This window comes from Armigeres subalbatus, chromosome 2 (genome assembly GCF_024139115.2).
Source record: "Armigeres subalbatus isolate Guangzhou_Male chromosome 2, GZ_Asu_2, whole genome shotgun sequence".
Classification (NCBI taxonomy): domain Eukaryota; kingdom Metazoa; phylum Arthropoda; class Insecta; order Diptera; family Culicidae; genus Armigeres; species Armigeres subalbatus.
In genome coordinates this window covers 105,999,247-106,013,220 of record NC_085140.1, presented here as the reverse complement: position 1 = coordinate 106,013,220, position 13,974 = coordinate 105,999,247, and the positions used below count along the sequence as shown (strand labels likewise).

The window sequence follows — 13,974 nt, the reverse complement described above, 5'->3', positions numbered from 1 at the left end:
TTATTCGATTTGTTCTATTAAATCTAGGTTTAAGTTAAATACTTCATGTTAATTCTAGAGAGCCTCTGTTTTTAAACAATTCATGTTGAATAAGTGGAGAATAATTATTATCATCATTATTTTCATCATATAAAATGCTTTCCACAAAACCATCACAATCCAAGTTATTCTTCAGCGCTCAGATGATTTCCATCTAACATGCATTCGACCCTGCTGCGACAGAAAGAGCATGACTGTCAACTACGAAACGAAATGTAAACAGAGAGAATTTTCTCTGGCAAAGAGAGCGTGACGCTTGTCAGTTTTGTTTTGTTGAATTACTCCCTGCATCCCAGTTAGAAAGAAAGCTCTCTCGTAATAATTGTTCGTAATAAATTCTTCATGACTCTTTTTAGCGGGTATCTTTTGACAGCGCAAAATGTATGAAATATTACGTAAATAATGACATCATAAAGCGTATTTACCCTGAAACGCCAATTATTATGTCATTAATGGCGTAATCTGAATAGGCTATAATGTGATTGAATTCACTAATAAGTTAAAAAGGTATCTGACTGGAAAGTGAAATATTGCTTGCCTAAAACGTGATTCAATTCACTGAGAAGGAAACGAAGATATGCGCTTATACAAGAACAGAGAATGACAGTGCGTTAGATGTTTCCAGCTTGCGCATGGGCTCACTATTACTGGTATGGAATGGAGAAATGAATGATTGCGATGGTGACTTGGACTCTGTTGAATGCGATTTATGATATGAACGGTGATTTAGCCATTCAAAGTGGGATGAATTGTTTTCTATGTGTGTGTTTTTATTCGAATAAGCACCAGCAGATTAATAATGTGATTGAATTCACTGGTCATGAAAAGTGATTTGATTCACTACATAGATTGAAAGAGCATAACAGGTGATTAAATTCACTATATGAGAACCGGAAAAGAATAATTAGGAAATATGGCGGTGTCATTTGCTATAAGACGATGCCCACCAGTGCGTAAATAAAGCCAAACTAGCAACCTCTATCATGACGCGAACGCGCACCGGTCGTTGGTAAACGGGTTTGGGAAATGTAAACGCAACCTTCGGTGAATAGCGAGTTGGCAAATTTGGCGACCCGCTCCAACCGTTGCCAAACCATCACACGGAAATATAAAGTAACCCATAAATAAAAAATCTGCCGTCTGCTGAAAAATTGTTCGGGTATTAATCATCAAAACCATTGTGATGGAGGTCAGTTTAGTTTGGATTTCAACTGATTGGCGGCGCTAGTGCATATGAAATAACCTGATAGGTTAGATATCTCGAAATCTGGAATTTTTAGAATATTGGCGTCTTCTACAAAGTTGTTCGGGTGGTCAAAACCATCATGACGAAAACAAGTTTAATTTGTAATACAACCGCTTGGCGGCGCTAGTGAATTGGAAATAACCTGCTAGGTTAGATATTTCGAAAACTGATTTTTTTTAATATTGCCGTATTCCACAAAGTTGTTCGGATGGTGAAAACCGTCATGATGCTAGCAAGTTTAGTTTTAAACACAATCGCTTAGCGGCGCTAGTGTATAAAAAATAAACTGATAGGTTAAATATCTCAAAATCTGGAATTTTCAGAATATGGCCGTATTCTACAAAGTAACTTGCCATAAGACGAGTTCGTACAATTCCATTTAATTCCACCACTTGGTTGTACCTTTGACAGATACTACAGTAAGACCATCTTCAGTGTCTCGTACTTGACTCGATTCGACTCAACTCGAGCGCCAACGAGTATTGCGGTTTCAAACTAAACTTCTGGTTTTGACTCCCCTTTAAAAATTTAACATAATAACCAACCTAACAGATAATTCGGATAACTTTGTAGAAGATGGCCACTTTCTAACTCTAACGGATTTAGAAATATTTAACCTAACATGTTATTTCTCATATACTAGCGCCGCTATGCGTATGAATTCCAAACTAAACTAGTCTCCGTCATAAATGTTATGGTTACACGAACAACGTTGTAGAAGACAAAATCTTTCTAAGTCTTATAGATCTCGAGATATCCACCTCACTAAATTATTGCATATAAGCTAGCGCCACCTAGCAGATGTGTGTCTAGCTAATCTGATAATCACAAAATGTATTACGCACATATTTATATTACAAAAGTTGGAGCGCGTTCTGAAATATCTGAAAATAAATAATATTTTTTTCCTGATTTTATTTATTTCCGTGTTTGCCTCAATAGCAACCGGATATTCACCACCCGTGCGAAGCATGATTGCACTTCAACAACCTTGATAGAAACAACCGGTGCGAGAACAAGTGCATAAATAAAATATGAACGCATTTCGTTCCTATACTAGACACTCATTTGGATACACATTGGTGGGGATCGTCTAAAGGATATGGTTTCAATTTCCTGGTTCGTTTGTTCTCAGTATAACGCCAGTCTTGTTGTTTTCGTTAATAGGAAAATGGATTCTGCTGCACGGGAAGTTGTTCACGAGGTGCCATTAGCATCATTTTTCAGTCCGGCGTACAATCATTCCCCAATTCAAATTTCCCATCTTCCACCATCTGAAGTAAGGAATGCTTGGGTTGGTTGGCTACGGTGGTTCGAAAACGTGATGATCGCCACAAGCATTAATGACGGGATAGGTCGTAAAGCCCAAATGCTAGCCATGGGTGGAATGGAACTTCAAAACGTGTTCTACGGCATACCTGGAGCTGATACGAACGATGATGATGGTTCTGATCCATACGAAAAGGCGAAACAGAAGCTGACTGAACATTTTCTCCAAAGTAGCACGAAAGTTTTGAACGATTCCAGTTTTGGTCTATCCCCAGCCGACGAGGAACCTATCGAGAAATTCTCCTTCGTGTTCAGCAGAAAGCGGATAAATGTTTTTTTGGCCAAACGAAAATCAATGTCGTCAAATCGCTGTTTTGGATAAGGTTATTCAGAACTCACCTGAAGATCTGAAACGGAAACCGCTGGAAAGGAAAGTTTAACACTTGACGGCGCAACGAAGATCATCAATGCACATCAGTCAATAAAACAGCAAGCTTCTTTGATGAAATCTGCCTCTAAAGTGGATATCAATCGTCTAATCGGTCAGCAAACAACGAGTTCCATACTACAGAGATAGCGGACTATTGGCATATAAGGCGAGGTGTTCTGATGTGGCCGATTGCAGCATAGAGATGACGAAAATGCCCTGCTCTGAGTAAAACGTGCCATCGTTGTCACATGAAAGGACATTTTCAGTCTATGTGCAAATCCAATGTTGAACGAACTGTAAGATTATTGACTTAACATTACATAACATTACAATTATTACTTCGAATATTTCATTTTATTACTAATCCAAAAGGGAATGAAGCGAAAACATTCGCCGTACAGGTCGGGTCGTGAATCTAACTACTTCAAGCGGACGAAGACAGTAAGAAACATTGAAACCACTGAAGACAACGACACTAGCAGGGAGGACTTGTCAGTCTACAATATAGTTGATGAAGAAGACGAATTCATTAAATGTTGCGTTGGGGGAGTCGAAATTGATATGCTGATTGATTCTGGTTCTACTTATAACTTGATAGATGACGCGACCTGGCAGCTTTTGAAATTCAATGATGCCAAATTCACTGCTGAAAGACACGATGATTCGAAGCGATTTCTAGCGTACGGAAGGGTTCCGCTAAAACTATTAACAGTATTTGATGCGGTCCTTGAAATAAAAGATGGTCTTGAAAAAATTTCGACTGAGACAACATTCTACGTAATCGAGGGGGGGCAGCAATCCTTGCTAGGAAAAATTACTGCCCGTAAACTGGGACTTTTACAAGTTGGTCTACCAAGCACTTTTGGGATGAATATCAATCATGTGAAGAATACAAAATCGTTCCCAAAAATCAAAGGTTTTCAATTAACCTTACCAATTGATCGTACCGTTCCTCCCGTTATCCAACCTCTTCGCCGTTGCCCGATCCCCATTCTTGGTCATGTAAAATCAAAGCTAGACGAATTACTGGAAATGATAATCATCGAACGTGTTACGAAGCCAACTTCGTGGGTGTCCCCCCTAGTCCCGATTATGAAAGACAACGGTGATATCAGGCTGTGTGTCGATATGAGACGAGCTAACCAAGCCATTCAGCGATTGAACCATCCATTACCCGTGTTTGAAGATTTGTTGCCAAAATTCAGCGGAGCCAAATATTTCACGACGTTGGACATTAAACAAGCATTCCACCAGGTTGAACTGGCGGAAGAAAGTCGAGACATCACCACCTTCATTACGAACTGGGGATTATATCGTTATACTCGGTTCTTTTGTCTGGTGTAAATTACGCCCCAGAATTCTTCCAGAGCCGATGAAAGTATATTAGCAGAATGCCTCGAACAGTTGTCTTCATTGACGACATTCTAATGTGGGGTTTGACAGAAGAGAACACATGACATCGCTGTAAAACAAACGTTGGATGTTTTGGAATAGATACGGTTCATCACTGAATAACAGCAAATGCAAATTCAAACAACTTGAAATCCAATTTCATGGACATAAAATGTCTGCTAATGGAGTTCTTCCATCGCAAGATAAAATAAAATCCCTCTCAGAATGTCGACCGCCATGAAACAAGGAAGAATTATGCGAAGTTTTTGGGACTCGTGACGTATATTTCCCTGCTTCATTCCCAACTTGGCAAACTGAAAGTCATCCGCCAGCTACGAGAACTTTTTGAAGAATTCTAGCTATTTTCAATGGCTACCGCAACATAACAGCTGCTTCGAAAACTGGAAAACAAAGAATCACAAACCTGGAACATTTGGGATATTATGATCCTAAAGATCAAACAGTTCTAGTGACGGATGCTTCTGGAGGACTCGGAGCTGTGCTGGTGCAACTGAAAGAGCATAACCTGCCTGTGTCATCAGCTACGCATCGCGTAGCTTATCAGAAGCAGAAAAGCGATATCCCCTATAGAGAAAGAGGCGTTAGGAATTGTCTGGGGTATCGAACGATTCAAAATTTATTTGATCGGAATATCTCTTCACATTAGAAACAGATCACCGACCCCTGGAGTGTATTATTCTTATGACTATGTTACAAAAGAAACTTCTGAAACTTATGTTATTATTCTTATTCAGGTCTTATTTACAACGAATTCACGTCCGACAGCTAGAATTGAAAGGTGGTTGCCTCAGACTTCAAGCGTTCAGGGTTTAGAGTTGTATACAAAAAGGGTCATCGAATATCGCTGACACACTATCACGTTTATGGCACATGTCACTGATAACTCTTGGCAAGAAGACTCAGATGTTTATATAAGGAGGACGATGGTGTCAGCTTTGGCTGCACTGATCGATTACACTAAAGAGTCAGACTATGATCAAGACATGGAAAACACAATTCGGTCTATCCAAGAAACCGCTGCGATTGACATTTCGGAGGTTACGGAGGCGTCACTGAAATGGATGGTGAGCTGCAGGTCAGTGAAAGATGCGATAATGACGGATAACTGGTCCTTAGTACAAGTTAAACAATATTCCGTATTTCGTACTGAACTATCGTATGCGAACAACCTTGTCCTTAGGGGGTCGAAGTTAGTAATTCCAGCAGTTTTGATGAACAGAATGTTGATGCTAGCTCATGAAGGCATCCAGGTCAATCCACTATGAAAAGACGTTTACGAGACCGATGTTGGTGGCCAAACATGGACCAAGAAGTAGCAGTAAAGCATGTGAAAAATGCGAAGGCTGCCGTTTGGTACAGATTCCAGATCCCCAGAACCTATGTCGCGTAGACCATTGCCGGATAAAACCCTGGATAGACATTGCAATCGATTTCTCGGTCCGCCGCCATCTGGGGAGTACATTTTGGCGGTAATCGATTATTTCAGCAGACACGTTGATGTTGAGATAATGACGAACATTACCGCTAAGGGAAACAATAAAACGGCTGGATAAACTTTTTCGTGTTTGGGGTATTCCACGTACTATAACACTAGATAACGCGAAGCAATTTGTCGCAATCGAATTCGATGAGTACTGTCGAATGAAAGGAATAATCCGGAATCATACGTCACCGTATTGGGCCCCAGGCGAACGGGAGGTAGAACGCCAGAACCGCTCCCTTCTAAAGAGGCTGAAAATCGCCAACGCATTGTACGGCACCTGGCGTGCGGAGCTGGATCGATATTTAGAGATGTATAACAATACACCGCATTCAACCACCGGTAAGACTCCGAATGAGCTCCTTCAAAATCGAAAACCACGCTCGAAGCTTCCTGGGGTGGCATTGTGTATCTCGAATCGAATCACTCGATTCGTACGTTTTTGCATTCGTTTCGAAAAAATTGCGGCATTATGTATTTCGTTCGACTTCATTCAGTCGCAGTACAAGATTTCGAATGGTGCTGTACTAGCTCAATCGAGTATGTCAAACGAAAATGTAAACAGAGAGAATAAGAGATAGCTGTCTCAGAGCCAGAGTGCCGCCCGCTGGAGAGACAACCTCCAGCGTATGGCGAATGTGAGTAAATAGAGAGAATAAGAGTAATTTCATCTGCGTGTAGCATGTTGTCTGTTGGAAAGGCATCCTTCAGGGCATGAATTGGCAGTTAATTTATAAACAAGCAAATTGTGCTCAATGACTATAAAAAGGAATATTATTTATTGAGCAGTTGCAAACTGATTAAAACATTATGCCTATACGATATGTTTTGTAAATTGAGATATTGTTACGACACAAAATTATAAATTTTATGTTTATTCGAGTTTATGCCAAAGATCCAATTTTGAGCCTAAAGAAGGATTCGAAAATAAATTACTTTGATGTTTCCATGTGTTTTGAAGTTAAATGCACTTAAGTTATCTCTTACGCGTTTTTTTATTTAACTCAACTATTTTACGTACATTAATCGAATATACACGTTTACGCAGATTTTACTCTATCGATTTTTCATGCGGTTTATTGAAATCGGCATGAAATACGTGAAAGCCGCAAAAAAAAGATTTTAGTTGAAGTTGTTTTTACGCGGATTTGGGATAATTAGAGATTGCATATTGTCTGGAAATTATAAAAGTAGTTATACTAATGACATTCTTTTCCTCAAGATACAATAATAAAACATGTATTCTCTTCCCGTAGAGAAATAACAACAAATATATTTAAAAACTTTCAGCAAGAAACGACTCTCGAACAACATTCGAAAGCCATAAAGGGGTGTTTTCAGTGTTTTCATTCGACTTAGATCGTTTTCCAGTGTGCTATCGAGTATCCATAATGCCAAAACATCTCGTTATTCTTGTACCTCCTCGAGCATACTCGAACGATGAGTCGTTTTCGAGATCGAATCGAAAGCCGTAATGCCAAACATGTTCGACTCGATAGTATTACGTTCGAATCGAGATGCGCAATGCCACCCCTGATCTGGAAGATCTCTCTACAGCAGTTACTTTTGCAGATTTCTCTGATCGAGATAAAGCGCAGAAATTTTTGGGAAAAGAACGAGAAGATACCAATCGTAGAGCAAAGCTAAGCGACATCGCGATTGGTGATGTCGTTCTTATGCGAAATCTACATCCTTCTAATAAGCTCTCGACTAACTTCTTGAAAGAGAAGTTCCTGGTTGAACATCGCAACGGCTCAAACATTTCTGTAAAATCATTGGAAACAGGGAAATCATTCGAAAGAAATGTTTCTCATTTGAAGAAGATTTCAGATTACACACAAAGTATCGCCGAAACGGATATGCCCCCAAGTAACCATGAAGATGAACAACCTCGACGTTCGGAAAGACTACGGCAACTATCCAATAGTTATAATTCAGGTAAACACTAAATTGTGAGAAAAATAAGTTTTGCTTTACCTTAAATTTATATGAATATTAAATAACCAAATAATAATAAAATTATCTTTTCTTTATAAAAAAGGGGATGTGGTGGATAGCTCAAACAGTAAGTATAGATCACCGTCTTGTGTACGGGTCTCCAGCAGGGTATTGCCTTGGAGCATTCTAGGGTTAGACTAGCGAGTGCGCGAGCACAGTCGATTATTACTTAAGTTGGACGCGTGTGCTAAACATCTCGGTATCACACCTAGAACCCTTTCGAGATAAGAACGGGAACTACCGGCATAGCGAAAAGAATCCAGTCAGGTTTCGATGGGAGAATTCATTCAGGATTCGAGGGATTTTGAGTTGATTTCTGCCAATATTCGGGTGGGAATCCTTCCGGTATTCGTACGGGAATATGCCGAGAATAACCAATCTAGGATTCACAGGGGAAACATCCAAGATTCTGAGATGAATCTATCCGGTATTATTAGAGGAATCTATCCGGGCTTCTTGGGGAACTCATCAAAGATTTTGAGAGGAGCCCTTCCGAGATTTGTACGAGAATTCTTCCGGGGTTCTGAAATCCCTGATTTTTTAATACATCCTTGTGGGGTTCCGAAAGGAAATTCTTCCAGTATTTCGAAGGGAATCGTTCCATAATCTCAAAAAAGCCTTCCGGAATTCGTACGGGAATTCATTTGGGGTTCCAAAAGGAAATATTTTGGAGATTCTAAGGTGATTCATCCAATATTCTGAGGGGACTTCTTCGTGGATTCAGACGAGAATCCATCCGAGATTATAACGAGAACTCTTCCGGAACTCCGAGGGGGAATCTATCCTGGGGAATCCATTCCGTATTCTAAAAAGAATTCATCCATGATTCCGAAAGGATTATTATTATTTATTCAGACTAAGGCCGAAATGGCCTGTGCGGTATATAAGAGTCTTCTCCATTCGGCTCGGTCCATGGCTACACGTCGTCAACTACGCAGTCTACGGAGGGTCCGCAAGTCATCTTCCACCTGATCGATCCACCTTGCCCGCTGTGCACCTCGCCTTCTTGTGCCCGTCGGATCGTTGTCGAGAACCATTTTCACCGGGTTACTGTCCGACATTCTGGCTACGTGCCCGGCCCACCGCAGTCGTCCGATTTTTGCGGTGTGAACGATGGATGGTTCTCCCAACAGCTGATGCAATCGTGGTTCATTCGCCTCGTACCGTCCGGGCCATCTGCACCCCACTATAGATGGTACGCAGCACTTTCCTTTCGAAAACTCCAAGTGCGCGTTGGTCCTCCACGAGCATCGTCCAGGTCTCGTGTCCGTAGAGGACTACCGGTCTAATGAGCGTTTTGTAGATTGTCAGTTTGGTACGGCGGCGAACTTTATTCGATCGAAAGGATTCAATGCGGAATTGCGAAAGTCCTCTTCAGTGATTCCAAGGGGAATCCATTCGGGATTCGGAATAGAATTCTTCAAGGATTCAAACAACAATCCTCTCGGGATTCGGAAGAGCATCTTTCCGGGATTCGGACGAGAATCCTTATTACGTTATCCCGTGGGGAATCTTTCCAGGGTGCCAAAAGGAGATCATTCCGTGATTAGGAAGGGGATCCTTCCAAGATTACGAAGAGAATCCATCTACTATTCGTACGGGGAGTTTTCCGGAATTCCAAGGAAATTTATCAGGCATTCCGAGGGGATTATATACGGGATTCTGAGGGAATACTTCCGGGATTTTGAGAGAATGCATCCTGGGTTCTAAGGATAATCCTTCCGAGATTTGGTGAAGCATCCTTCCAAAATGTTGATGGGAATCCTTCCGGGATTAACACAAGAATCTGTTTAGGATTCAAACGGGAGTTCTCCGGAATTCCAAGGGGATCCATTCGGGATATCGAAGAGCACACCCTCTGGGATTCTCTTGTAGGTATCACTTGTAGTAAAAAAATACGGATTTAACACGGTTAGCTGTTGGAATCCTGATAACGGCGTCCAGTCCCGGGTTACTTATTTTTTCACATGTTTTCACCCGCTCCCAATCCTACATTCCTAGCTTTGATGTCAGCATTTGGAATTGGATGGCTTCCAGAGACTTCGTGAACAGATCAGCCAGTGGATCACTAGTGGCGATGAATTCAACGTTCAGAGTTCCCCTTTCGACCATATGAAATGATGCTTCATGTCGATGTGTTTGGTCCTCTTGTTCTGCAGGTTTTTGGGCATGCACACATAGCCACGATTGTGTATGTGTTATCTGCGTGGCCCTCTATCTGTCTCTGCTAAATTGCATTTAAAATCAAGAAATACTGTGAGCTATCGTCGATTTTATTACATTGTGTTATGATCTCGTATGCATCAATCATCATTGTTCGTATGTTAGTTATCGGATGCATTGTTGGCCGGTGTTCTGAGCCAGAAAAAGCAAATTGAAAATTTGCCATTGTGCAGTGATTCAATCTACATATTGCCTTCATTACAATCAGCTGTACGGGATTACATCATATGCAATGGTCTGTATCTGTAAGAGTTGCTTGATGACACCAAACTTTGGAGAAGCGGTCGTTGTATGTGAAGGATTTTGTGCCAGCACATACACACTTAATCACGATTTTCTTGTTCGGTAATTTTTTTTACCGATCTGAACTGCAAATTGTAAAATATACCGAGAAGGTCGTCAATTTTTAGAAATTTTTCAGTCCTATATCAGTAACAGATTCATTGAATTACTGACCACTGTTATTTTTATACAGGGGTTTCAGCAAAAAGTTACGTTTACTGGATAGATCATTAAAAGTCAGTACAAAAAAATACTGACTATTCGGTACATATCAATATTACGTGCTGATGGCTTTGAACTGTCAGAATTTTTCATTTTAGCCGCCACCTTCTCCGAGGACCGAGCTGAAACATCGGGAACATCCATTAAATCAAGTTTCTTTCCACTGGCAAACCGTTCCGATGAATTTACGTTTCCTGAAAAACTAACCGACGCGGAAGCAGAAACCGAAGTAGACTATACATTACTGGATAGTGAGTGGACATTTGTTGCAAAATTAATATTATTCATTCGAAACAAAAAGAGAATTGCAATCGAAGCCAACCTGTTTCTTCAGGGCAAGGATTCAAGCCGGCAGAATACCAATGTTGTTTGCTGCTTGTCTTGCGCCAAGCGCATAAACTGGAATAATCCTGTGCACTTAAATAAAGCAGCTCAATTTTACACAAAATTAGATTCAATACCGTCACTATTGCAATCGAAGTTACTATCTAGCAAACTTTTCAGGGAACGTCTTCCATCGGAGCGGTAAAACAGCAGTGGAAAGTTTCGTATTCCATTGACTTTTGAAATGAAATGTGGAATGAGACAGGATTGATTTCAATAATCAATCTGTATGAAAATGATAAGAATACAATTTCACATAACAATAAAATCAATATGTTTGAAAATTTAAATTTAATGATAATTGTGGTAAATCGGAGAAAACAAAGTATTACCGAAAAAGACAGCAATGAAATTTACCGACAAACTCGGTTGTTTTTGACATTTGGGAAATTTACAACTCTACTGAGTTTTCAGTAAATTCAAAAAATTACCGAGTTAAGTCCGCTGTTCAAAAACTCAGTAAAATTTTACCGACTTCGGTAATTGAAACTAACTGTGTACCATTCCAAATGTGTTGGATTGTCCACCGAAGAAATTAACAGCTATAAATTAAACCGTCACATGTTCTGGATTTGTGTTGATTGTAGCAGCTTACTGCGTGACATCCGATATAGTGATAGTATGCAAGATGAGCTCCGAAAGCGTAAACCAAACTTAGCAACTCACAGAGACAACCAAACGACCTCAAGTAATGCATGTACATGAGAAACGATATTGTCGATATTAAACAAACAGATTGCTAAAATTCACAACAGCTTAGCTGATCTCGCCGCTCAACGCTCTCGTGAATCCATCCCTTCTGTGGTAGTTCAACCGCTAGCACATTCATCTCCTACATCGTCGTACAAACTCATTCGTGGATGCCGCAAAGTTGAAAATCGCATGAATTCTGCAGGAGGACCGACTACGGAAAATGCAACTGAAACATTTTTTGGATGTTTTACACGAATTAAAACGATGTCACCGGAACATGAAGTCCATGATATGGTGTCCGACTCTGCTTGGTACTGATAGCAACATTATAGTAAAGAAACTAGTTCCTGACTGGAAGGATACATCACTAATGCCATTCATCCTGTTCAAAAATTGGAATCGATAACACCTTCGTGATCGTGCATTGTGTTCGTCGACTTGGCCAACTGGCATTTGTTTCCGGGAATTTCGCGACAAATGTGTCACATGGGAACCATTGATTCGTTAGAATTTTAAAATATCTCCGATAATATTGTTTTATGTTTAACCCTTAAAAGACTGGGACGACACTTTGACCATACTTTTGGTCATAGCTCATGACGCCGTGGGCCGATTTTCGAAATTTATATAGTTTTACAAAGGGGATAGCAACTGCTTTCAAATGCCGTTACGAAATTCTAGTTCATAGATTCCCGTCCGGAGGAATAACTGGAAATGTAGTGGACACCTCGCATATTTCCATATATCGAAGGTCAAATTTTAATTGTGTAGCCAATAGTATTCTAATAAAATGGCTTAAATCGACAATTATATTAATATATGATTGCCGGGAATCGATATCTCAGAATCAATAGACTTATATTGACAACTACGTCCACTATTCCGGGACCGGAATCACCGGTAGGTGGTTCCGAAGGACCAAATCAAAATTTCAGAGAACCATACCATGCGACACATCAAATTACACTGCCGCAACGAGATATGACCAACGAAAGTGTAATTGGACCGTTTTGGTCACATGTGACCACTCTGGCACAGGTTCCGGTACGCCACTATCCGGTTCCGAGGACCAAATCAAAATTTCAGAGAACCATACCATACGACACATCAAATTACACTGCCGCAACGAGATATGACCAACGAAAGTGTAATCGGACCGTTTTGGTCACATGTGACCACTCTGGCACAGGTTCCGGTACGCCATTATCCGGTTCCAGAGGACCAAATTATAATTTCAGAGAACCACAGCATGCGACACATCAAATTACACTGTCACGAGATATGACCAACGAAAGTGTATTCGGACCGTTTTGGACACATGTGACTACTCCGGCACAGGTTCTGGTACGCCCCGATACGGCTCATCCCTTGGGGATTTTTTATTTACGAAAACTTTAATTATTTACGAAAACACCTTAAGGAATTGTTCTGGATAGTCTTAGAAAAAATCCTTTGGATGTTCCTTCGGAAATTCCTTTATGAATTTCTTTGGAAATTTTAATAAATTCCTTCAAGAATTTCTTCGGAATTATTTCTAGAATTCCTAGAGGAGATTATTTTCGGTATTTGTTTTGAGGAATTCTTCGAGTAACTTTTCCGGAAATTTTTTCGGTCATTTCTAGAGTGTTTCTCTTCTACAAATTTCTTTGAACATTCGTAAATTCTCTTAAAATTTCCATAGAAATTGATTTCGAAATTCCTTCGGGAATCTTTTCAAAAATTCATTTCAGAATTTGTCTGAGGTATTCTTTGTTTTTGTTTTGAGAATTAGTTCGAGATTACCTTTGAAAATTGTTCTGGGAATTCCTTGGAAAATCCATTCGATATTCCATCGAAAATTCCTTTAGCAGAAATCCTTCACAATTTCCTTTAGATTTCTTTTCTTGAAAATCTCTTTATGTTCTACCGTGGGAATTCTTTAAAGAATCCTTTCGGAAATTCCTCCTCAATTACCTTTAGAAATTCCTCCAGAAATTTATTCGAAGATTCATCATGGAAATTCCCCCAGAAATAATTCAGAAAATTACGCTTATAATTCCTAGGTTTTCCAGGTAGTAGTAACCCTGTGGAAATTCTGGAAAATTGCGTACAACTTTTCATGGAAATTTAAAAAAATCTCGTGCCAATTAGAATAAATTTTCTATGAAAACTAATTTCCATTGAAATCGATTTTTTTTCTCATTTTGAAAAATTTCCCGCGGTAAATTTCTGGTGAAAACTCCAGCGAGTTTCCCGTAAAAACTCCTTGGAGTCTCCCATGGATGTTCCAAAAAATGTTCAGTGTAAATTTGACAA

General features: G+C 40.0%; 2 protein-coding genes across 2 annotated transcripts in view; one reads left to right on the top strand and one right to left on the bottom strand.

The window, feature by feature from the left end:
* Positions 1–13,974, bottom strand: part of LOC134210589 (ribosome quality control complex subunit TCF25-like) — a 55,853-nt gene that overhangs the window by 8,628 nt on the left and 33,251 nt on the right.
* LOC134209129 (uncharacterized) lies at positions 3,252–4,328 on the top strand. Its single transcript, XM_062685112.1, has 2 exons — positions 3,252–3,280; positions 3,357–4,328. The coding sequence occupies exons 1-2, from the start codon at positions 3,254–3,256 to the stop codon at positions 4,326–4,328; spliced, it is 999 nt and encodes a 332-aa protein (XP_062541096.1). The 5' UTR covers positions 3,252–3,253.